Genomic DNA, 27438 nt, shown 5'->3' on the forward strand with positions numbered 1-27438 from the left:
AAATATTTAATCATATCAATTGATATTATTTAATTTTATTCTCTTTAATTTTTTTATGATTTTGTGTGTGTACCCAAATATATTTATTTGGGTTTGTGTCCAAACAAGTATATCTCATTTCTACGGTTCATTGCCATTTGCCTTGGTAAGGGAAGTAGTAAATTCTTTTAAGTGGAAAGCTGAAAAGGTACCTAATGAAGCAAGTTTAAATCCAAGCGATTCATTTTTTGCATTTATAAGTAGAAGTTAATTAGTTTGGCTCGATTTTATCCCATTGGATTTTCTTCAATGGAGCTTATGAGACTTCACAATCAACTTGAAAATTATATTATGGATGTTCGTTCTAGTGAACAATTTTCTAACTTAGATGGGATTAGTGATCTTTCAAAAATGATGGTGGAAACAAGAAAATATATTGTTTATCCAATGATGTATATGTATATATTTTTCTATATATATATATATGTATATATTTTTTTTATAAATGTTGATGATAAATTACATTGACCCCGCTAAATCATAAAAAAATTATTGTTAATTATTGGTAATAAAATTATAAAAAAATTATTTAATCACAACAATTGATATTATCCAATTGATAATTATTGTATATTAACAAAAAAAAAACAATTATTGGGAAAATATACAATAATGATAATTAAATATTCATAATAAAATATCAAATTAGGAGGAAAAATATTAGACTAGGACAAGATTATTGACTTTAAGAAAATAAAATTCGCACTTTCTTTTGGAATGTACCATATATGTTTAATCATGTTAAGTAAGTTAATCATTTCCATATTATGTTTCCAGAAGAGCACATGCCACAGCCAGTGGATGGAATATGCGGACATCCAAAACCGATCTCAAGCATATAGTACAGTGGAGTATGATCCATCAAAAAGGTCATGGATTGGATAAAAAACACCATGTGACATAAAATAAAATACTTTATTAATTAACTAGTATAGTATTGAGACACACACATACATGTATGTGTATATAAAGAGTGTGATAGAGGTAGAGTAATTCACATTCACATTCACTTCTTTATAAAAAAATATCACATTCATTTCATTATTCATATACTCATGGAGAAAGAGTTATCCACTACTCCGGCTGCCGCTTACCGGAGCTCCGACGAGGTCAGTTTTGCTGACACAGTTTTTGGATTTTGGGAGGAGTTCCAAGATTCATCCGGAAATTCATCAAATTCCAGCAATGATGAGGAAATTGACGACGAAGAAGATGATGATAGCATTTGTACTATTGAAAAAAATAAAGCTTTTTGGGAAGAACAAGACCAACTTCTCAAGGTAGATTACTAATTTCATTATGTCCAATTAGAAAAAAAAATACACTAATGAATATTAGTAAAGTGACTAATTTTTATTTATGTTTCCATATTTGAAGGCAACTCTGTGCAGAACTAGCTCAGGTGAGACAAAGGTTAGGCAAGCTACAAAGGAGGCTATGAGAGAATTGAACATGTCTGAGATGCTATGCTTGTGCCGGCGACCGGTGGTGAGCTGCCGGAAATGTTTGCTTAGAGAGATATGTGATCGTTTATCGAATCTTGGCTTCAATTCCGCCATTTGCAAATCTAAATGGAAAAGTTCTTCGGAGATTCCATCAGGTATGAAAAGTTCTTCGGATTTAATTTATATACACGGACAATATAAAATGAAAAATTGTTATTTAACTTTTTTCCTCTTTTTTTTTAACATAGGGGAGCATACTTATTTAGAAGTGACAGAAAATTCATCAAAAACTAAAAGTGGTGTAATAAAAGTGATTATTGAATTAAACTTTCGAGGTGAATTTGAGATGGCACGTGGTAATGAAGAATACAATCAACTAGTGAAGCGATTACCAGAAATATTTGTTGGAAAAGCAGAGAGATTAAGAGTATTGGTTAAGACAATGTGTTCAGCTGCTAAAAAATGCATGAAGGAGAAGAAATTGCATTTAGGACCATGGAGGAAACAAAAGTATATGCAAGCTAAGTGGAATGGAAAATGTGATAAGTCCATTTTGGAACCATTGCCTATAGTGTATTCAACTAGACCAACAAAACCTAAGGCTTCAATGCTCACTTGTGATTTAATGATGGAAAAAATTGGGGGACATCACTGTACTGCAGTTGAAGTTGTATGAATGAGATGTTTTTTGTTTTTGAAGAGATTTGAATGAGATTTTGAGAAATCGTATTTAGTTTTAGTGTCATATAGTACTATGTGACTATGTTCAATTTTTGTAAAAATTATAGTAAAGCTAATATATTTGAGGATTGTGATTTTAGTTGAAGATATGGGGATACTATATTCCTTTTGCATTATTTTTATTTTCTACAAGATTACAGATAATTCTAGAGCCGTGTATATTTCGCTCGATCATGATTCAAAGTCTTTATATAGTGAAGGTCTAATATTTTCTGTTAGACTCAATCCTATTAGTCCCACTTCCGTTCTAGTCCCGTTCTAATCAAAATGACATGAAAAAGTGAAACTATTTAAAACATTGGTTTGACATCTGATTTACCAAATTAAAATGATTAGTTTTTTCTTTGCTTTTTTTTTTTAGGAAAGTTTTTTCTTTGTTTTGTTGAAGAAGCATTGAAATGAGTAGTTGATTCAACAATGCCGGTTATTTTACGACGGTTGATTGTATCATTATTCGACTACATAAACCATCTTTTTAAGGCAAGAGCATTTTAGCGAGATGATAATAAAAAAAATTTACATTAGGTAATTGGTTTGTTTTTCCTATCGAATTTTATTTTATCCTCCAAATTTATTTTCTTGTATGTCTTTTTACCATGATCACTATCTTGCAATTGTCCAATTGATAAAAGAAAATTGTAAATATTTGTAACGCACTTACGATGCCCCCCATATATGATTTGATACCTATTGTGGGTAATCCTCCACAAATCTCGATATGTATGCGCCATTGTTATTACAATCAATGTATCGAAGTTATAAATACTAGCGAAAAGACGGTCACGTCTTTTATTGCGCTAACATTTAAAAATTATAAACAGTGTTTTTTTATGAAATTTTGATTTTGATTAAAATAAAAATATAAAATGTTTTTTTCTTTCAACTTATAACAAATCAATTATGTATTTCAATGACACTAACAATATAACAAAAAAATATAATATAAATTCTTTTTTATTTAATGACACCAACAACAATCTTTATTATAGAAAAAGTCGTTTAAGGGTATAATTGGGATAATAAAAAAGTAAGTATAGTTATACTCATTTAGTTTGTTACACTTTTTAAATGATAAAGGAAAAAAAAACTACACACACACTCATATCGTGTTTGTTACACTTTTATTTTAATATTTTAATTTACTTTTATCTATTTGTTATATGTGTTATTTGTATTAAAAGTTTAGGGTAATTTTGGAAAGAGAAAAAGCCGGCGCAAAAGAGCTGAAATGAGTTATTTTCTTTATATATAGTATAGATATTTTAAAGTGTTTTTTATTAGTAATTTTATGAACTTAATTGATTAATACAAAATATATTTGAAGACTCTATCGACTAACAAAAGACACATTTGAAAACCAAAATAGCTTATTAGAGACACATATGGGTATGTTTTTGTATTTTTGATACATTCAAAGATTAAAATAGATGTGTATGCTAACAATTTTGTCATTTTAACAAGTATTCATCTCAACCCACCTTTTTATAAAAGGTATGACTAAATTGATACAATTTTTAGAGACTAAATTCAATAAATGGAATTTTTATAGTTTTTTTTTCCAACATCAATGTATGTATGGTTTGATATTGTAATTTATTGTACACATCATTGTTGATCAATAACTAAAAACAACAAATTGTAAATAGTAAAGTAGATTCTTTCAATGAGGACATTGTTGCTCATTGATTCTAGATTCTTTCAATGAGAACTTTTTTGCTCATGCATGACTAGTTTGAAAATACAAATAATAAGCAATAGTTTAAGGACATAATAGGAAATTTAATATAAAAGTACTATATTATATAGTGTGATGGAGGGAATCTCAAAGCTAAACCTTGTAGTAAAATAGCTCTAAAGTAAAACGAAAATTCCACCAATTTATCTAATTTAAATGCCAAAAACATATTGAATTATGGCTTATCAGTTATGAGCAAGACCCAAGAAAAGAGAGGAACAGATCTAGGCCCAAGTTATGTTAAAAAGAGACTTATCTTTCTATTCATTATTTTTTAGGAGGCTCTCTCTGTCCTTGAATTCAGAGAACTATATTCTATCACACCACAAATTCAAAATTAGAGTGTCATTTATAAGACATGAAAGCGATTCACTTGAGGATCTAGAAATGAGTGTAATGAATGTGGTAAATGCCAAGATGATCATAGTTGTTGAGATATAGTTTGTTTTTTGAGGTTTCATGTTTTGGAGAGGGTTTAGGTTTGCTCTATGGTTTTTGTTGTGTAGAGAGTTTAGTTTCTGTTGTGTGGAGTGTGTTTGGATCGTTTTTAATGTATCATGAAAGTCATTTTCTAAAATCTAATATGTAGTTGGGTTTCTGTTGTGTGGAGTGTGTTTGGATAATTTTTAATGTATCATGAAAGTCATTTTCTAAAGTCTAATATGTAGCTGAGTTTTAGTTGTGTGGAGAATTGAATTTTTGTTGTGTGGAGAATGTTTGGATGGTTTTTAGTGTATCATGAAAGTCATTTGCAAGTTCAATTTCAATGCTAGCTATTTTATTGGTTATTTGAATCTTAAATTCTTTTTGCGTTCAAATTTCTATCAATCTAATCTGATGTCGGTTGTTCTAAATATATTAAGACAAGTAGTGTGTAATCAAAGTTTGTAAAAGTAAAAAATTAATTTATAATTGTATCATTTCAATTTTTTTTTTAAATCTCTTACAATTGGTAAATAATGTCTATATTAAATATTATTTTCAACACACACGCACGCGCACGTGCACGTACGCGCGCGTGCACACACACACACACACACTTAGATTAAAAAGGCCACGCACTAACGGCTTTGTAAGAAAGGGTTCATAAAACACCAACCAGAATTAATCAAAACAATGATGGTGAACAAACCAACAACATAAGTGAACTGAAATATATATACCCACGTATCAAATCCACGAGATACCCCTGCGAATTTAACATTGTATTTATACGCTGCAACACATATAATTAGGAAACTTACAATTTTATTATATATCTTCGCATAAACCTTTAAAATCCTAAAACATCAACACTCAAAAGATGTGTTTCCCTTGACCTAAAACTTTATCTTGGGAAGGTACATCCCAACAAGTTCTCTTGTAAAAGTTGATTTCCTCTTTATTATAAATATTGCTTTATCTTGGGAAGATACAATTTTGCTTGGGAAGGTACATCCCAATACCAGAAACTTTATCTTGGGAATGTACAATTTTGCTTTGTATTGGGAAGTTACCTATTGTAAAGCCCTCAAGTCACCTAAAAAAAGAACTATAACACATTTTTTCTCACTACTTCTTTCACACGTTTACTATAAAAACTCTCAAAGAGGAGAAAGAGTGATGAAGGTGAAAAGGTTTTGGACCATGTTTCTTGTTCTAAGAAAAGGAAGGTAAATAAATAACCTTTTGTTGTTCCTGTGAATGACTAGATCTCCCACCCGTGCTGCCGCACGGGTCATATATAGTTCACAATATCACTTGCAATAGATTAAAAATAGTGGATGTGATATATTATGAAGACTATGTAAAAAACTCTTTAGATATGTCTTTATATTAATCTGTTTTATTAAATAACCTTTTCCTTGTCCGTGTGTTTTCTCAAAATGAGCGTATCTCAATCTGTATTTTTTATTGCAATTCGAAACATAAAGAATATTGTATATTTCCGAAATGGATATCTATTGAAATGTAAGCGCAATGACATCGGATACAAAATGTTGACGTTCATTAGGAATTATATACAGCAGCAAATTAAGCATGAAATATGGCAATAAGAATCACACTCATAGTACCAAGAAATCTGGCAACATTGTTCTTGATTAATAAGCTGCCAATTCATGTTAAACGTACCCACATACTCAGACACAAACCTGTATTCTAGCTGCATTTCAGCTGCTATATATTTCTGCAATCGTATGGAAACAAAGCAGAAGTCCTTTCACACACTATTTACATAGTAGAAAACACAAAACAGATTCAATTATAAAAGCATGCCATAGCTGCAATGCGATATTCAATGTTTAATAAATTGCAAAAACCAAGGTTCAATATACATAAATATATGCTTATAAACCTTTAACCCAATTGAATAGTAAATACATTTCATTTCAGATATATTACAGACTTATAATGTAACAATTTGTTAACAATGACAAATGTTAAACATAAGACGGGTTGATGGTCATCTCTAAAATCTACCAAAATTTGTGGTGACTTGACAAACTCTTCACAATACTTAATTTTCCTTTATTGTTGGCAAGCTCTTGGTTTCTATTCCATTGTCTTCTAAATAAGTTTTACCTGAAACAAAAACATAATTTTCTATAAAATTTGGATCTCCAAAGGACCACCTCCAAATATTAATTAGGATATGTACATCATCATCATCACCACATATAGTATATTGATTTGATATCCTATGGAGACACTTCTTTCAGATGGGATCAAATCGGCAAACTATGTTCTCTAAATGCAATTTTGCAGTCAAAGAAAACCATCTTAAAACTCAATTCATATTACTTGCAACTTGAAATCATATGAAAATGGGAGACATAATACATGTAGAACAGACTCTAATAGATAGTGCTTTTTCTTCCTTATTTTCCTCTGATCATGTGATTTGGCAGCAACAAAATATGATGACAGATTAAAAACAGAAAGTGCAATGAGTTAAACTAACAATAATAAATAAACTAATACGTTTTGGTTTGCATAAAATATGAACTATGTGTCGGTGTCCATCACCAGTTTTGGATTGAATTCAACAACGAACGTTCGCCATTTTAGTCGAATAAGCTCGAGATTTTCACGGTCATCGTCAGTAGTGGCTAACCAATCAACTTTTGCTGCACATAGACAAACGAACAATATAATAAATCAACATACGTTGCAATGATATATAAATGACATAATTTGGATATGTATGTCTCAGATTCTTTCTAGAATTAAAAAAATAATACCAAATTTTTAGATCAATCACATTATAACTCAAGTCGATTAAATTCATCACATGAAATCTATATAAATAAAATAACATTACGCACGCAACACATACTGATTCACCGTTTGATTGCAAACCATAAGTTACGTTAACATCAATCTCAAAACAGGGATCTTCATAGTTTAACTGATAGTGTCATATAAAAACACACTCAGTTAAGTTCAACCCTACACAAATCATCCGAAATTATAGAAACAACACAAAGATGGACAAACACACCAGATTGAATTTTTTCTTTAAAAACAACAGAAATCATCAGAATTTTTTTTCTTTAAATCAACACTTAGAACAAATAAAAACAATGCAATTGAATCCTACATTCTTTAGCCTGCAATGGAAAGGAAAGAAGAATCATTGTATGGTGTTTTGATTAGTGCACTACATATGCCTTGTAGAGATAAGCACTAAGATTTCATAGTTACACTAAGCCTCTAGTCATTGGTTGCATAGATATAGTTTTTTTGAGGAAAAATATAATTCAAAATTCAGAGTCTTTTCTTGTATATATAGATTGTTGATTATATAATTTTAAGTGAAATACTTTACCAGAAATTCTTTATAGTCAAGAACACCATTTTCGTCTATGTCGGCTTGGACCCACAACTCCTTTATCTCTTCCTCATTCAACCCATGAGAATGGCCAATTAGATTGAGCTGCAAAGAATTGAAAGAAAAAAAACTTATAAACACATGGATTTTCAGATAAGCATGTACGTTAAATGGTCTTTTAGCGTGCTAATGGCATAGTTAATACTGCAACAAACCTGTCGAAGTGCTTCACAGAAACCAGAATACGTAATACAATCTTCATTATCGGCCCTTAGAAATGCAAATGCATCACTTTCTATCAGTGAAGCTCGCCTCAACAGAGATTGAAAAAATAGAGAAATTTTTGTCAACGTCGATTTGGTTCCACGAAACTAAAGATTGAAATTCAATGAGACATTTCATCAAACACATAAAAGGGGAAGAAATTGAAGGTGAAATACTTACACAAATATGGATTTAAAGATGAGGTAAAAAATATACCAACGGAGAAGGAGAAGGAGAAAAAACTTACACATAGAAGTGAAAAGGAGAAAAAATCATCCCACCTCTCCTAGCCGCGACAAAGCGTGTCGTTCACTCTCAACTCACTGTTATCGCAGTGGTTTCAAGTGAGGTGGCCGGAACTATAGGTGATGAGGATGAAGAAAATCAGCGATTGTGAGAGGAGAAGAGGAGAGAGAAAATCGAAAAATGAAAGAGAAGAGCTGAGGTAGAGGAAGAAGCTTGTTCCAAGAGAGAGAAAGAGAGAGGAGGAGAGAGAGAGAGAGAGAGAGAGAGAGAGAGAGAGAGAGAGAGAGAATGAGTGAGTGAAGGTTGTAAATGACATAGGAAATGGAACAACATTTATTAATCTCATTTGAATCTGAACTGATTGGGAACATATGGATTATGTGGAGATCTACACAGATGCATCCAACGGCTAGAACAATTTGGAGCCAAAACCATCAAGATTAGGGTTGGCATAATTTGTTAACATTGTTATTCATATTAGAAATAAGTATGATGAGGTTATTTCTATTGATGAGGATGATGATGATGATGGTGGTGTTGAAGATGAAGATGATAAGATGTTTTATTCTAAACCAAAGCAGCAAAAGAGTGATGAAGATGACAAGGGTTTGTACTCTGTTTCTGGTGTTTGTAGCAAGAATGTTCTGTTATTTGGTGTTTCTAGCAGAACTCATAGCAAAAATGTGACATTGTTTGGTTGTCTTTCACTTGTTGGTGCATCAAAGAGGAGAAAGAGTGATGAAGGTGAAAAGGGTTTGTACTATGTTTCTTGTTCTAAGAAAAGGAAGGTAAATGAAGAACCTTTTGTTGTTCTTGTGAATGCTGAGGTTATTTCCATTGATGAGGGGGAAGATGATGGTGCTGAGAAAAAATGTGGTTTGGAAGATTCTCCGTTATGTCTTGTGGCAGTGCATAAATAGGTGAACCTCTAGATTCTCGCAAGTCTTTCTCGGTCTAGCCTTTTAAATTATGTTTCTGTTAGTGTTAGTTGTGTTTTACATAAAAGTTGACTTGATATTTGTATGATGTGTTAAAGAGAATATGAAATTTTATTCATCATTTTTATTGAATAGGATATGAGGTGTTGCATTATTTTCAAATCCTTTTGAAAAATTAGGAAACTATAAAGGTCATTTTGTCTAGAGCTGTCAAATGGGCCGGCCCGGCTCAGCCTGGCCCATGCCCGCTGGGCCAATGCGTTTAACTGGGCTGGGCCAGCCCGCCCGGTTGATGCATGGGCTGTAAAATTTGAGCCCGGCCCTTACATGGGCCAGCCTGCCCCGTATTCCTTTTTTTATAATTAGTCACTCACCACTATTTTTTTCCTAAAATATGATTGGGTGAACATAAAAGTGTAAGGAATTCTTAATTAACATTGAATATTAATGAAACTCTATATTATTCATTCAATTAAATCAAATTAATAGTTTATAAACTTTAAAATCTTAAAACTTTAAGATAAATTCATTCATTTTTATTAAGTTTATTTATTTAAATATTTTTTTATTGATAAATTTTAAAATAGTTGATAATTATTTTCAAAAATATACTATTTTTTAACAAAAAATCAAATTAAATAGTAATAATGGGCCGGCCCAAAGCCCGATGGGCCAGCCCGGCCCGGCCCAATTTTTGTATGGGCCAAATGGGCTTGGGCCAAAAAAGCCCGAGTGTGTTTTTGGGCTAGTTTTTTAGGCCCGGCCCGGCCCAAAAATATGGGCTTTTGGGCCGGCCCGTTAGCTCGGCCCATTTTTGACAGCTCTAATTTTGTCCCACAGGCCACATATCATTTTGCACTTCCTTGTGGCTGCCAAAAATCTCCCTCTAGAATCTTGCGTTCGAAAATCCTATATTTTTCACCCTTCAAATGCGACACTTGATCCTTTAAGCCCCATTGTGGCTTCTTCTCTTTGCTCTTCTCCTAAGTCTTATACCCACAACTAAAATTCTATGTTGGTTCGTCAAAATATCTCCCAGTATGACTACATAGTCCAAACTTTGATTTCCTAATATGGAATAAATGTATTTGAGAACATGTCAAATAATACATAAGTTCATGGTTTTTTAAAAAAATTGTTTTTAAAATTGGTGTAACATCATTATACTCCTTCATCTTGGTCCAATAAACGACAAACTCAAATATCTTTAGATTCTTGTGTCACACTCATGATGTATTCCACACCTTAATGCTACTACCATCTCAAACTTTCCATTTTATTCCTCCCGTGACAATCACTTGAGAAGTGTAGACGCTACAACATATAAAACTTGGATTATAAGATGCTAGAGCATATATATCAGATTGAAATATTCATCCTTGTTTTCCTTGCATTGCAAGATTAAAACCGAGAAAATGTTGGAAACCCATCATCCTCCATAATTTGTACTCATAGTAAGGTGAGCTCTTAATAGGTAGAAGGAAAACGCTCATGAACATAAAGGAATTTGCTTATCATTCTTAAACCTTACGAGAATGGTTTTTGAACTGCAATTTTTATTTTGTCAAATAAATTAGTGATTAGAATTTCACCTCATTAAAGTGAATAAGTGGGAAATGATAAGTTTGAACCTCAAACTCTCCATATTATAATGTTTATACCAACTAAGTTATGTTTACGAGAAATTTTCAACGGCAATATGATAAACAAAACAGCAATCAACAAATAAAAAAATGCAAGTGGCTACAACTATTATTCTAATTCTATCAAAAATAAATTATTCTAGTTTAATGTTGAATCACCGTAAAAAAGAAATCGATGCGTGAAGGAAAAGATAAGTAAACAATGATATTTGAGAGAACAATTTGTTGGCAAGATAACTTTTTAAATCCATTTATTTACTAAATCAAATGTCATTTGTATTTTATATGCAAAGTGGCATTCAGGATATTTATCCGGTTATCAGTGACCTATTGGGATTGTGTATTGTGGAAGATGCTAAACTCATACAATATGGAGCAATTAACTAAAATTCATCCCTAAAAAATGTGAACCAAAATTCAATTATTTTTTCGGTTAGACTTTACTTACTTCCTGCCAAACTTCAGATTATCAGAGTCTGGAGAGTTAACATAAAAAAAGAAAAATCAATTATTGAGAAAATATACAATAATGATAATTAAATATTCATAATAAAATAACAAATTAGGAGGAAAAATATAAGACCAGGACAAGATTATTGACTTTAAGAAAAAAAATTCGCACTTTATTTTGGAATGTACCATATATGTTTAATCATGTTAAAGTAAGTTAATCATTCCCATATTATGTTTCCAGAAGAGAACATGCTATAGCCAATGGATGGAATATGCGGACATCCAAAACCGATCTCAAGCATATACAGTATATTATGATCCATCAAAAAGGTCATAGATTGAATAAAAAAAAAATATCATGTGACAAATAAAATAAAATACTTTATTAATTAACTATTATGTTGAGAATAAGACCCACTCATACATGTATGTATTTATAGAGTGTGATAGAGGCAGAGCAATTCACATTCATTTCTTTATCAAGAAAAATAATTCACACTCATTTCATTATTAATATACTCATGGACAAAGAATTATCCACTCCTCCGGCCACCACTCACCGGAGCTCCGACGAGGTCAGTTTTGCTGACACAGTTTTTGGATTTTGGGAGGAATTCCAAGATTCATCCGAAAATTCATCGAATTCCGGCAATGATGAGGAAATCGATGATGAAGAAGATGACGATAGCATTTGCACTATTGAAAAAAATAAAGCTTTCTGGGAAGAACAAGACCAACTTCTCAAGGTACTACAACATTAATTTAATTTTCATAATTTATGTCTACTTAAAATATACACCCATTACCATTAATAAAGTGACTAATTTTTTTTTTCTTTCTTGTTTCCATTTGAAGGCAACTTTGTGCAGAAGTAGCTCAGGTGAGACAAAGGTTAGTCAAGCTGCAAAGGAGACTATGAGAGAATTGAACATGTCCGAGATGCTATGCATGTGTCAGCGACCGGTGGTGAGCTGCCGGAAATGTTTGCTTAGAGAAATATGTGATCGATTATCGAATCTTGGCTTCAATTCCGCCATTTGCAAATCTAAATGGAATAGTTCTTCGGAGATTCCAGCAGGTATGTAAATTTGAACAGTTCACTTTTTCTTTTATGATTTTTAGTAATTTTTATGGATTTAATTTATATACACGGAAAATATAAAATGAAAAATTGTTATTTAACTTTTTTCCTCCTTTTTTTTGAACATAGGGGAGCATACTTATTTGGAAGTGACAGAAAAATCATCAAAAGCTAAAAGTGGTGTGATAAAAGTGATTATTGAATTGAACTTTAGAGGTGAATTTGAGATGGCATGTGGTAACGAAGAATACAATCAACTTGTGAAGCGATTACCGGAAATATTTGTTGGAAAATCTGAGAGATTAAGAGTATTGGTTAAGATAATGTGTTCAGCTGCTAAAAAATGTATGAAGGAGAAGAAATTGCATTTAGGACCATGGAGGAAACAAAAGTATATGCAAGCTAAATGGAATGGAAAATGTGATAAGCCAATTTTGGAACCATTGCCTATAGTGTACTCAACTAGGCCAACAAAACCTAAGGCTTCAATGCTCACTTGTGATTTAATGATGGAAAAAATTGGGGGACATCACTGTACTGCAGTTGAAGTTGTATGAATGAGATGTTTTTTGTATTTGAAAAGATTTGAATGAGATTTTGAGAAATCGTATTTAGTTTTAGTGTCATAGTACTATGTGACTATGTTCAATTTTTGCAAAGATTATATAGTAAAGCTAATATATATGAGGATTGTGATTTCAGTTGAACATATAGGGGATACTATATTATTTTTGCATTTTTTTCTTTACAAGTTTTCCAGATAATTCTATTCGAGCCGTGTGTATTTCGCTCGGTCAAGATTCAAAGTTGTTACGCTTCGAAGGTTTAATCTTTTTGGTTAGACTCAACCCTATTAGTTTCATTTTAATTCTAATCGCATTCTAATCAAAATGACATGAAAAAGTGAAACTATTTGAACATTGGTTTGACATTTGATTTACCAAAATGAAATGAGTAGTTTTCTTTTTTTGTTGAAGAAGCATTGAAATGAGTAGTTGATTCCACGGTACTAGTTATTTTACAACGGTATTCGACTACATAAACCATCTTTTTAAGGAAAGAACATTTTAGCGAGATGATAATTAAAAAAAAATAATCATATTAGGTAATTGGTTTTTCTTTTCCCATTGAATTTAATTCCTCCAAATTTATTTTCTTGTATATCTTTTGACAAATACTAAAAAATGGATCAATGACATCCAAATTCAACATCAATCTTTTTTAGATGATCATTATCTTGCAATTGTCCAATTGATAAAAGGAAATTGTAAATATTTGTAGCGCACTTACGATGACCCTCCCACCCCATCTAATATGATTTGATACCTATCGTGGGTAATCCTCCACAAATATCCATGTGTCGGAACAATTTGAGTAAATAGCTATTTGATCTCGATATGTGTGCGACATTGTTATTACAATCTATGTATCGAAGTTATAAATATATTTTAAAGTGTTTTTTGTTAGTTTAGTAATTTTATGAACTAAATTGATTAATACAAAATGTATTTGATGACGCCTAACAAAAGATGCCTTTGAAAACCAGAATAGCTTATTACAGACACATCTGAGTATATTTTTGTAATTTTGATACATTTAAAGATTAAAATAGATGTGTATCCTAACAATTTTGTCATTTTAACAAGTATTCATCTCAACCTCCAAGTGTTGGAGGGAAAGATGAGAGGACATTTAGGATGAAACTCTTGCTGCTCTATTGTTCCTTTGCTAATAGTTTATTGTGTATTGTTATGACTACTTATGCAAGGTAATAAGAAAGATGAAATCATCTAGTGACGGAGCTAGAATTTTTTTTTGGGTGGGCCATCAAAATAAACTATAATATATAACACAAAACTTATGCTTTAATTTCTTAAAAAAAAGATTATGTTTTAATAAGCAATAAACACAAAGTTGATCATAAAAAAATTAAATTACATGCCTTAAAAATTCAAAACAATTAACTACACATTTCAAGTGTCTTGAAAGTGTGATAGTAACGTGTGCCGAGAGGGTGAGCCACAAGGTAATTTTGCTTAAAAATCAAAATATTTTAACGATTTCCCCCTTTTTTTTTTGTGTGGGGTGGGTCGTGGCCCACCCGAGTCTTAATGTTGCTCCCTCACTTAAATCAAAACACTTGTGTTCATTTAAGAATGAAATACTCTATAAAATGGATGGCCTTAGTTACCAATACAAAACTAACTCATGGAAAATAGAAAATGTAAAGAATCCATCAATTTTCTATACTCCAGTTATTGGCAATTATTGTTCAATTTACACATAGAAAAGAACTGGAAATGCATTCATTTTACCCCTTAATATTTCTTGCGCATCCTATGGCATTTCGAAAATGCCATCCAATTTTTGGATTTTAAAATTTTATTATTTTCAAAGTGCAAAAAATTAGGGATTTGAATCTTCTCCCACCATTTCTCTCATGTTGTTGGTGCTGCACTAATCTCAACCATTTAGTCCACCTGTTTTATGAGTCAATCAACCATTAGATTAGGAAAAGGAGGGATGTCCTGACTCTAGAAAAAAAGGACAGGAGATGATCATATTCCAAAAATTAGCCACGATCATTTTGGCCACAACTCAATCGTGATTAATTGTTTTTTTTTTCCTTCTTCTAAAGGATTTCCACAATTTCATATTCAAAAATCCAAATGGAACTATATTTCGGATTGTAGGATCCAATTGCTCACTTTACATGCTTTGAACCCCTTTTATGCAAATATCATGGAAAAATAAACAAAATTTAATATTGACCCAAAATGTAAAACTGGTATTTGGATCTTAAAATTGAATGTTTAAAAACACTTATTTTCTGTTCAAATTATAAAATCTAAATAGGTAAAATTCCTAAAAATAACACTTTCACGGTTCAACCGTAGGTAAAACAACTTTGAAAATAGCAAAAAAACTCATTTCATATTCTAGACTAGAATATGAAAATTCGTATGCATTTTTCATAATAATTTTGTCGACATTATTTATCTCCCTACCTCTTTTCTAAAAAAACTCATAGCGTGCGCGGGAACCATAGAAAGTGAAAAAATAATTTCTCTTTCTAATCCCAAGCGCAAGCTCAATTCAGTACTTTTCTGAATAGGTTGATAGCTCGCCGGAAAACGCAACTCAGCTCAACTGACAACTGACCGTGAAAACGCAGCCAGGATTGGTCGTCACCGTAACCGTGCGTCTTCTCCCAAACTGTATAATAAGCTTTGTTTCTTATCTATTTTTTTTTAGTATGAACGCTAGGTGTTTGATAAATTGTTTGATAGAACAATACACTGAATACCCTCATTTGCTACTAGTTTTTTATCGCTCATATTCCTGTTTTGGAGAGCAAACCCTGATTATATAATAATTTTAAATGCTTACTTATAACTTTTAATTTTTGTGGTAATCCTCTTTTAATCAAGCTTTTTACATTTATTAAAGCTTTCATTGAATTGAATCTTAGGAAAACCGGTTGCAAACGCATCGAGTCAGCTCGTAACCTGGTTTTTTAGCTGATAGTAAGTTCAAAGCTAGTTAAAAAATGTTATGGGGATGTTTGTTCATTGTTGCTGGCAATACACTTGGTGTTTGTAGGACTTTGTGGTTTAGGAATTATAGAATTTGGTAGAGCTTGAGGTAATTTGCTTCGGTGAGTATTTCATACTTCATATTGGTGTTGGTATACGTTAAATGACATTGGATTAACTAGAAGGAAGTGGAAGGCATATGTGGTATACAAACAAGAAACCATGGAGATGGACTAGAGAGAGGTCAGAGGACTATAAAGGCAGTGTTTTATTTTCATAAATTTATCATTTGAAAATTTCCTCCCTTGCTCAATTCTCAAACGCACAAAAAGGGGTAAAACTTATAATGTAGAGGGGATAAACTGGCGTTGAAATCTTGAGGATTTTACAATTAGCGTAGTTGGTTGTTCATTTCAAGTTCTAAGTTATAGAGAAATTTGGGTATTTGGATTCATACTCGGTTGTAATTGAGAGATACGAAAGGAATAACTCTACTATAAAGAAAAATGCAGGGTCATACATTGGGCATTGGATTTCTTTGATTTCTCTGTAGAACTAATATTTTAAATTTCGGCATTGGATTTCTTTGATTTCTCTGTAGAACTAATATTTTAAATTTCTACCATTATACATCATTATTGATAGAAAATGCTTCAAGGATGCAAGTTGTGAGATGACTCTAAGGCATACTACCAGGCTTAGTTTATATTTCCCCCTAAAATTAATGGTTATCTCCAATCATTTTAATTCAGAAATATTTATTATTTTTTTAGATAAGCTTTTCTCATTGTGACTCTTGGGAACAGTTACAAATTTTGTCTATGTGATTTTCTCAAAAAGACAAAAATACTATTACTGTATTTTTTTCTTTCTTTTCGTAAGTAGATTTTCTTAAATGTAGGGTGCATCGGCTAAATTGTAAATAGAGTTAAATTGTAAATAGAGTTAAATACGCAACTGGGTCTTTTGTTTGTTGGGAGTAAATACAAAATACCCCAAATTTGTAGGGACTAAATATAATTAACATTAGTAAATATTAAAAGCAGACGATCTCATCACATTTTACCTCAAGTTTATAATAAGGGAGCAAATATATTGGTAATGTAATGAATTAATAATTTTAAACAAAAGACAGTTACGGACTGGGATTACTTTTTAATTAATGGAAAATGTGGGTCAGAAAACATGTCATTGAGTTCACTTATCTCTTGGTTGCAGTTTTAGGTACAAGAGAATCTACCATGGAACCAACTTGTACTGCTTGTGCCATGGAATGGAGCATCCAACTTGAGAAGGGCCTCCGTTCTGGTAAACCAGGTCACAGCCAATTCTTTCGTATTTCTTTGTCTTTTCTTGTTTATTTATCGTACATTTTAACCATAACCATGAACACATCTGGTTTTAGGCATGTCCCGTACGGCATGTGCCAAGCACCTCAGTAAGTGTCCAATTAAAATAATATATATTTTTTACTTAACACGGCTTCAACAAGAATGGGACACCCTTCTTTCTGAAAGGGACACCTTTTTAAAAGATGAATCAAGCCTATTTTTTTTATAGGTTTTCCGCAGTGGTTTGTTGTTCTAGATATTTATATTCATATACCTATATGTGTTTTTGATTGGTTGGGTTTTGCTTCTAACTTGAATTATCTGAATTATCTAATTTCACCTCTTTTTGATCTTTTATAAATAACACTCATATAGTATATTATCATATAGTGTGTGTGTGTGTGTGTACATTATCATATATTGTGTTCATTTGCCCTGTTGTGTCTTGTCTCTATGCTTCATGTTTGGTTCTTCACCAAGTCTTATTTTTCATCAGGTGTGCCTGTCAAAGCCATATTGCAAATGGGCACCCACCTTCAGCGTTGGAGTAGAGAGCTCGAGTCTGGTATTGTTCCCAATGGCATGATAGGTCTTGTGCCAGGTGAGGATGAACTATTTGCTAATACCATCCTCTTACGCCTTGCTGATGCATTTAGGGGAGGCGACACAGAAATCAGGCTTTCTGTTGTCAGAGTTTTCTTGATCGAGAGAAAGCACCATGATAACAGGAAGCACAAGCAGTGTAAAGGGTTGCTGTCAATGGCCAGAGTAGCTAACCATCTGGAGTTGTTGAAGCGGGTGAAATCTGTTTTCAACAGTGGAGATTCAGAGTCTAAGGCTCTGGCTCTGGTTCTGTTTGGTTGTTGGGCTGATTTTGCCAATGACAATGCTCAGATACGATACTTGATACTTTCCAGCCTTGTTTCTCCTCATGATTCTGAGGTAAGATTAGTGCCTTGTAGTGTTGCTGTTGTTCTAGATGTCCAAATCATTCTTGCTAACATCTACCATTTACGCATTATTATGTGTGCATATATCATTACGTCACTTTAAATAGCCAGTCATGTTTTTTTTTCTTCATATTTTAAAAAATTATGCAATCATATTGCAATTGAGAAACTGCAATTTTAATTTGATGTACGAGGTTATATTGGAGTGGATTGATGATTATTGGAAATTATGTTGTATTTTTCATTTTATAAACAACGAGGTTGATTGTGTTGGAATATTCTCCTAATTTTTCGTTTCTTGAGTTCTTTATTGTTTAGCCAAACTTCTTTGTGGACACTGTATTTTGATTAATTATCTGTGTGCATATGATGTGTAATTGGTTTTTACAGGCAAGAGCATCATTATTTGCGGCCGGTTGCTTTTGTGAGATATCAGATGATTTTGCATGTATTACGTTGGAGATGCTGTTTAACATGATGAACTCACCAGAAGTATCATTGCCTATAAAATTGGCTGCAGCACGAGTTTTTGCAAAATTCAAGTGCTCATATTCAGTTGCAAAGAAAGCATATAAGGTTGTTGCCCTGCATTTTCTATTTATAGTTATATAATTTTTTTGCTTAGGGTGTTATTGATACGATGCAAAGTAGATGAAGATAGTGACTAGAAAGAAATGGAGAAGAATTACCTAGATCACATTTTAGGTGTGAAAAGAGTTTTGGTAACTGGGTTTCCACTTTAATATAGATATGCATCTTGACACTACACGGACCTAACTAAATAACAATGTGAAAAAATTCCTCTGGTAATATTTTAACAAAGCATCATCTAGTTCAGTCTAACCAGGCATGCAAGTTGGTGGGTGATGAAACTATATTTGAAACTATATTTTGTGTGTTGCTGGCTGCCTCATTTTTCAATGAACAATTTGGTTGGACAATAGTTTCAAAGTTAGAAAATTCTAAACTTTATAAAAAATTAGTTCTGTGGGGATGAATTTAAACTATTTCTGTACTAAATGAACTCCTTAGGAAGTGTGCCTCAGGACTGGTGTTCGAATTCAATATTGGGGCAAAGTGTAAACTAGCATAACAATAGTTTGGTGCAATAAAACACAAATTTTGAACTGTTTGTTTTTTCTGTCTGTTTCTTTGTTGGAACTATCTCATATTCCAGTTTTCTTATGTTATGATTTATTTGATGCAGATAGGTCTAGATCTGATATCAAATTCTTCAAATGAAGATATTCTTGTTATCATGCTATTCTCACTTTCAAAACTGGCTACCATTTCTACACTTCTTACCTCCAATCATGTAAGTGTTTTTATTTATTTATTTATTATTATAGTATACTATGATTTAGGCTTCCTATTTAGTACGCATAATGAAAAGGATAAGGGTCTGCCCAATACTCTATGCCAACTTTTCATATACTACATGTTTGACAGGTTGTGTGGACATTTGCCCAAATTTCCTATCTTCAACTGCCCCATTCTGCTTAAAAAAATCCCCATTTTTTTTTTTTTAAATTGTAAATCATATATTAACTTTGTGAAACTCACTGCTAGAGTTCTACTTCAACAAAGCAGATAAGCAAGTTAAGGCTTTGTTTGAGATTTTAGGGGGGAAAGGGAGGGACGCTTTGGAGGGGTAGGGGAGGAATAGAATGGGAGGTGAATCCCTCGCATTATTTGAGAGTATTTTTGGAGGGGAACGAAAGATAATACTTATGAATAATATTTTCTTTGTTTTGAGATTATTATTATAGAGGAAAAGAATCTTGAAATTAATTCAAAGCCCTCCAAAAACCTCAAAAGTCCTTCTCCAATGCATCGTTGAGTTCCTCCGTGTTGGAGGTTGGGGACTACGCTAGTACAATTCATTCCTCCTCGCTTTATCTTGAAATCACTCCCTTCCCTTCCTTTCTAAACTCCCAAACAAAAACTCATGTGATTAAATAAATCATCATGCAGCTAACTAGTGCATGCATGCATGTTGTACCCAATTTGATATAATACACCTTTCAGTGCTTTCCGTGTTTAATAATTTTCTAATCACTTGGATTCAGGTGAACTTCCTTGTTTCATTTCTGGAAGGACAATTAACTTCACATGTACAAGAAACGGCCTTAAGGTGCATACATTTTTTATTCAGAAACAATCCATCTCTAAAGCTTTACTGCAATACGTCCTTTGAAGTCCCAGATGGACAAGCCCTGGATCTCTCGCCATCTGAATATGAAACTTGGAATGGTGATTGGACAGATGATGAAATGGTTGAACTGAACAAATTGTTATCAGATTCCGAAGCACTTAAATGTATAGTATAAATTACTAACTCACTTGCCATTGTTAATGTAAAGTTTAATTTTATTTTTCATCAAAATTTCAACTTCTCTGGCACATTTGAAGTACAAGTTGTGTTTGGTTATATTGATCACGGCTTGCACCATTAATATAAATTAAAAGTTTTACAATATTTCCCCTAAAAGAAATGAAATTTTGCAAAACATTAGATTTTTTTGTCTAATTTATCAAGGCAGAAATTGGATGGCTATGTAATAATATACTTGTTTCAGCCTACACAAAATCGAGACGCTCAATGTTTGGTTCATTCAGTAAGAAATATCCAGCATCATATTAAGTTTAATTTACACGATTTAGGTTCCGTTTGGTAAAATTAAGCTATAAAGCTAACTTGTAGCTGATAGCTTATAGCTAAAAAGTTAGTCGATTGAAGTTAAAATGTTTAGTATAAATTAAAAGTTTTACAATATTTCCCCTAAAAGACATGAAATTTTGCAAAACATTAGATTTTTTTATCTTATTTATCAAGGCAGAAATGAGATGGTTATGTAATACTCCCTCCGGTCCTATTTATAAGAGAAATTTGGGTCAACAAAAGTGAATGTATTTGGTCCAATTTTTTAACCAAATACATTAACTTTTGTTGACCAAAATTTCTCTTATAAATAGGACCGGAGGGAGTAATATACTTGTTTCAACCTACACAAAATTGAGACGCTCAATGTTTGCTTCATTTAGGTAGAAATATCCAACATCATATTTAGTTTAATTTACACGGTTTAGACTCCATTTGGTAAAATTAAGCTATAAAGGTAACTTGTAGCTGATAACTGATAGCTTATAGTTGAAAAGTTAGTCGATTAAAGTTAAAATGTTTAGTAAATTTAGCTGTTGTAAATGTAAAATCACATAAAAGTACATAATTTTTAAATTTAAAATATATTTAATATAAAATGAAATACCCCATTATGGCTCCTACTTTTCTGTTTCCAATAACGGTCATTTTTCCATAACATGCTTATTCTCCATATTTAATATGCTTAATAACCTTTTTTATTTTTATTTTTAACTCGATGCTCATCAACTTTAAAATAATATAAATATGATGAATGAATTCAACTCAAATTATTGTTTAACAATTCGTTATGGAAATAGCAGGTGATAAATGAGTTCAATTGAAGTTGTTTTATTTAAATCTAAATATTTTACGAATTTCAACAAGACAATTGAAAGAACAAGGTCATGATCATGGTGCAAGTGCAGGTTATTAGGGAAATAACAAAGTTAAAATGGAAGAAAATATAAAAATTATAAGCGTAAACGCTGTTTCAAATAACATATGAGAAAAACTATAAACTAGTAAAAAAAGAGTTTGTTATAACCACATCTAATTTTATCAAACAAGCTTATAAACTAATTCAATAGACAACAAGTTAGCTTCTTTACATTACCAAACATAGACTTAGTAGAATTTATTTGATTTTCAACTTATAGAAGAGTGTGCTTATAGCACTCTTCTTAATTAATCAATCTAGCATTGATTGGATCCACTTGAGTCTCTCTCCCTCCCTCTTTTTTTCTTTAGTCTGCCAAAGTCAAATTTCCAAGCCTCAAAAGCCGCCTCTCTTGGAGGATCACATATTCTTAATACCCGTTTTTTATAAGATCTTTTATCTATCTTAATATATATTAAGAAATGTTTATGAAGTTCATAAATCATAGCTCAACTGATAAAAATGATGAAATTGTTAGGTCGTCGTGATGAAATTTTGAACCCCGACTCCTTCACGTACGTGTGTTTTTAAAGGTTTTATCATTTCGTCTATCTACACAAGAAAAAAAAATATAGTGTAACTAACATGCGCATGGTGTATGATTTTTTTTATGAAGAGGCAAAAAACCAAACAGAATAAGCTCTTCCAGCACAAGGTTTATGACTTTTATTAATGTAGCTTTTTTGGTGTGAAGGTATCAAAGGAATTCAAATACAAAATCTCTGGTTAAGTTGAATGAGAGATTTTGTATTTTATGACTTTTAATGTCACCTAATAATATACTTTTATTAATGTATTACAGTTTTGTATGTTTTACTCATCTCATTTCAATTTTTTGTAATGTTTCAATTCGACTTCTTACGCTTTATATTTATGATAACAATGAGTACACACATATTTGACAAAGTTATCGTTCTTTTTCTTATATAGTTTCTCCTTATGGAGGAGTATATTTAGCAAAATTACTGTTGCTTCCCGTGTCTAACAACTCAATGTCTCGATCAACTTTATTTTTTGACAGAAAAATTTGTTTCACCACGCATGCTCAAGGAACAATTTTGTATGAATGTGGAATAAAGCTAGGACTCATTGTCTAGCTACTTTTGTTAAGTTTGGGTTCGTACGTAGATCCAAAAAGAGACGTTGCAATTTCGTGGAAACGAGAAGGAATTGTGGCTGAAGTTAATTAGAAAAAGCCATGCAACATATGTTGTATGGTTGAGAAGTGTATGAGGATGACTTATTGACTTGCATCACTTGGAATAATTGAGGTGTTAGGGTTAAGATTGAAATAACATAGGAAGATAGAAAGAAAGTGCCACGAGGTTTGATTAGTCTTTGTCGTGTCATTAGTTAACATAGTACTATATATGTTCCCAAATTTCAATATGAGAACTATTATGAAATGTGAACGAAAACGTTTAAAGATAGCACCGCAATTTGAATAGTGAAAGTACTTGAAAAAAAGTTCATTTATTAAATGACTAAGGGGAATGGATTATTGAATAGTGAAAGTACTTGAAAAAAAGTTCATTTATTAAATGACTAAGGGGAATGGATTAATGGACATAATTTAATTTTGTGCCACGTTTTTATACTATTCCATTGTCTCTCCACGAAGTTTCATACATAGAATTAGAAAGCATAATGAAATGTAGGGATCAACCATCGCTATCATGAATTATCAATAATGGTCACAATGTGTAAATAAGACCGTTTCCTAAAAAAAAAAATGTATGCAAGACCATATTCCTTGTCGTCAAAATGTAGTCGTCACCAAGGAAAAAAAAGACCATATTCAATATTTGGCATTTTATAAGCAGATGTACTTTAAAGTCAACGCTTTTTCCTCTTAACCCTAAACTTGGAATTCAAGAATTTCTTGGGAATTTATAACATTACTCCATACAAGGAAGCTTATACATATCCATAAATTGAAAAATTCCGTCCCGGTTTAACTGAGTCAGTTGACCATTTCACACAGATTAAGAAAAGTGTATAAATGAAAGAGAGAGAAAAATAGTTGATACATTCTTCTTTATCATAGATGTAAAATAGAATATATTAAATTTGGAGTCGTGAAAGTAATATTAATTAAAGTTAGGGTTGTGCTAACCACTGCCTCAAGGGCAATGGTTAAGGAATTTTTTATTTGACAAAAATAAATGACATTCATTCATTCAAATTGATAGAGTACATCGATACAATGAAAATTCGCTAAAAACAAAAAGGATGAATCTGTGAACAAACTCACAGCATCCATGTTAATAGCATAAATCGGCAAAGTACTAAAGCCTAAACATACGACTATATTTAAGTCACCAGAATACTCATGTCTCCGGATCTGCAACATTGATGACTCCAAAGTCATTGATTTGATCTGCACTGGATCGAAGCTGATCTAACAATCTGAACCGAACAAATACCTGAACGAAACAGGAAAACAAACAACATCGCACAAAGACGACGAACAAAACAAACATCGCACAAAGACGACAAAATCACGAAAGAAAAAACGAAATAGATGTGAAAATCACTTATTTCAATAAAAGGGAAATAGAAAAAACGAGTTAGAGGGGTGATTTTGGGTCAAAAATTGACCCTAAATCACCCCTCTTTGGTGGATGAAGGTGAAGAAACTAGGGTTTTGGTGACGGCTCTAAAAGAGAGAAGGGGAAGATAGAGCGTTCTGGGGAGTATCAAGTTTTGTCTTGGAAATACAAGTTTTTACTTTTGTCTTGATAATAATTACACAACTTTTTGTTGCAAAGTTACTTATTTTAGTACTTTAACCAATGCTCCAAGGGCACTAGTTAGCATTCTACTTAAAGTTATAATTGAAAAAAAGTAATTAATATTGTATTGAAAAGTAAAATAAGTCAATATTCTTGAGACAATATTTTTTCTACAAATGACTCAGTTATTATGGGACGGATGGAGTAATATATTTGCTCTCTAATTTTATTAATCATATAGATGGTTGCCGATTTTTGTATTTTAGAAAAAGACCATTTCATAAAGAAGAAGAAAACACAGTTTTATTATTTATAAACACTAGTTACAAACCCGTGCTTCGCACGGGTTGAATTACGTATTTTTTAAAAAGTTTCCTTTAAAGGGGAAATGTTCAAATTACGGAACATTACTATTCTTCGTAAATTTGATATTGGCCTTAAAGTTCACACAAGTAGACACCATTGTGATGATTTCAGTGCTAAGAGAAATGCCTCAAATTCAAGTCCTTGTAAAGAGACAAACTCAAAAAATTCAACTTTGATGTTCAAACCGTAAGCAAACAAAGTGAAAGTACACAACACATTACAGAAATTCAAAGTGACTCTAAAATAAAATAATGTTAATGAAGTAATGAATGGAAAGAAAAACTTGCTTTGAGTAACTCCAGAAAGAAGTAGGAAAATAAAAACTCAAGCATAGAGTTCATAGTAAAAATAAAAGATTAAGATGTTAACTTACAAATTCTAAGTTGCCTGCTACTTTTTTTTTTTTTTGAAGAAAAGTTGCCTGCTATTGTATTACAGAGATTGACAAGTCTATGTACATTTAGTGCACAAGTTATATGATGACTAATGTAACTTTAAAGGAGTTTTCATTAACATTAAATTTTTTGAATGGAACCAGTATAGAAACTATGGAAACAATCACTAATTGTGTGATGAATATAATTTGAAAAGGAAAATCGTAGTTATATTAGAAACTCATTAAACTTGTGAAATCAGAATATCAACTAAGACATACTTATCAAGAGCCTTCAATCTACTTGACCTTCAACTTTGAGTTGTTAATGTAATGAGTCAGGATTTCTTGAGCTGCAATCCATTGCCAAAACTAATTAAACTCAGAATTAGGCCTAACTTTTTTAACTATGTACAATAACAGTCTGATTGTCTGCTACTGCTGCCACTATGCTATTCCTTCTGTTTGTCCTCGTGCTCTTATCTTTTTTTTGCAATTACTTTGGGATGATCTTCTCAAAAATTCCAACACCAACTTTGAGAAGGAAGAAGAATTGTCTTGTAGCAATTGAGGGTCTTGCTTTCCTCGATCAATGACTTCCAAAGCTCAAAGTCTCTAAACCGAGTTATGACATGAATTCGATCACCCTAAACCCATGAACAAAACAAAGATGCAGAGGTAAATCCAAATGCACAACATCAAACAACGTAAATAAACTATAAAAGATTTCGCAACAACTGCGACCAAATCCTTTTAACCTTTGCATCGCCGATAATAAGTTTCACGTGCTGATTTCCATTACTTCCAATGACAGTCCACGACTCAAGCAGCCTAAAACCGATTTTACAAATGTCGGAGTCTTTGTTCAAATCCCTGATATAATTATAATCCTTTGACATTGAAAACCCTACATAAAAACAATGCAACTCATCACCAGACCATATTGCAGCACCTCACAAACTTGTGTTTGCACTAATAACAGAATTTTCGTCGATTATTGTTGTGAAAGGATGCAGAGACACAGTCAGAGGAAACAAATTCAGTACATATGATTAATCACATGTTGTTGCATGGAAAATGACATTTTCATCAATACAAATTAGAGATTGCGAGAAATTGAGTAAATTGCTAATCAATTGAGACTGAGATAGGTAAGAATAAATGGATGAACAAAATTAGCTTGTTGTGTTTTTGCAAGACTAATAGTGGCGCAGTCATTCCCTACTGTTTTTGCATCAATCACCAATTACTTCTAGATTCTTCTTGTTAAGGAATATAATTGTCAATACAAACCAACACAAATTAGTTGCAATCTCTAGTATCTATACTCATAATTGTTGATACACTCTTTCAAAAAAAGTTGAATCCAAGTGACTGAACAAAGTATAACCCTTTAAAGGAACCTCAACTTTTATTGTCCTCAATACATTGTGTTCCTATTGTCCTCAGTCAAATAAACCAAATCCAGAAAAATGGCTATATCTGCGACAAAGCCACATAAAAATCTTGTGCATTTACAAACCTCACTCCACAAAAAAGAATTATATGCGTTGCATAATGTGAGAAGAACCAAACCTTTGAGAATATGCCAAATAAACAGTCCATAATCATACAAAAATTCAAAACCATCAATCCTGAGGAAGGGAAAAGGTAAATTTATCAGCATTCAACAAATTATGTAGAAGAACCAAACCTTTGAGAACCATCAATATCAAAAGATTCCATATCATTAATTTTCGATACATCAAATGAGAAAGGAAGCAAATTTTCTGTATCATTGGCATAATTTTCTTTATCATAAGTATTCAATAATCAAATAAAACATATAACATCACAACAACACACCAAAATCCACATACATGCATGAAAAACGGCCACAAACAAAAACCCAAAAACATGAGGCAAATTAAGGGAAATAGCTGCATCTTTCTAAGAAATTACTGTCGTTCATAAATGTGAAAATCAAGCAAGCATATTGCACAAATCTCAGCTATATGTATATTTCTAAAACATTTACCAAAGCATTATAAAGATTTGTTGTAGGAAAAGAGCATGTTCTATTTTGTTCAAGAGATTAGGAAAACAACATTATAATTAACATGATACTAATTGGAACCAATGAAGGAACCAACAATGTGTAGATTAACGTTACATAATAGTTAGGTTTATA

General features: G+C 31.9%; 3 protein-coding genes across 6 annotated transcripts; all 3 read left to right on the plus strand.

The window, feature by feature from the left end:
- The first annotated feature begins 1041 nt into the window (after positions 1-1041).
- On the plus strand, positions 1042-2310 carry LOC146931607 (uncharacterized). Its single transcript, XM_085703109.1, has 3 exons — positions 1042-1319; positions 1417-1639; positions 1733-2310. The coding sequence occupies exons 1-3, from the start codon at positions 1095-1097 to the stop codon at positions 2158-2160; spliced, it is 876 nt and encodes a 291-aa protein (XP_085559235.1). The 5' UTR covers positions 1042-1094; the 3' UTR covers positions 2161-2310.
- Positions 2311-11798: 9488 nt separating this feature from the next.
- On the plus strand, positions 11799-13105 carry LOC146931608 (uncharacterized). The gene is made up of 3 exons (XM_085708340.1): positions 11799-12061; positions 12171-12393; positions 12526-13105. Exons 1-3 carry the CDS (start codon positions 11837-11839, stop codon positions 12951-12953), a joined length of 876 nt encoding a protein of 291 aa, XP_085564466.1. The 5' UTR covers positions 11799-11836; the 3' UTR covers positions 12954-13105.
- Positions 13106-15314: 2209 nt separating this feature from the next.
- Positions 15315-20708, plus strand: EMB1895 (ARM repeat superfamily protein). 4 transcript variants are annotated; one of them, XM_085703111.1, is made up of 6 exons: positions 15315-15614; positions 17151-17249; positions 17760-18205; positions 18604-18789; positions 19421-19528; positions 20283-20708. In XM_085703111.1, exons 2-6 carry the CDS (start codon positions 17174-17176, stop codon positions 20541-20543), a joined length of 1077 nt encoding a protein of 358 aa, XP_085559237.1. In that variant the 5' UTR covers positions 15315-15614; positions 17151-17173; the 3' UTR covers positions 20544-20708. The 4 variants fall into 4 exon arrangements, with proteins under 4 accessions (XP_085559237.1, XP_085559236.1, XP_085559238.1 ...); XM_085703110.1 differs by having other exon boundaries at positions 15315-15595; XM_085703112.1 differs by having other exon boundaries at positions 15456-15595; positions 17151-17240.
- The last annotated feature ends 6730 nt before the right edge of the window (positions 20709-27438 follow it).

The sequence above is a fragment of the Medicago sativa genome, chromosome 4 (genome assembly GCF_051527215.1).
Source record: "Medicago sativa cultivar Bolivia chromosome 4, Bolivia_mono, whole genome shotgun sequence".
NCBI lineage: Eukaryota > Viridiplantae > Streptophyta > Magnoliopsida > Fabales > Fabaceae > Medicago > Medicago sativa.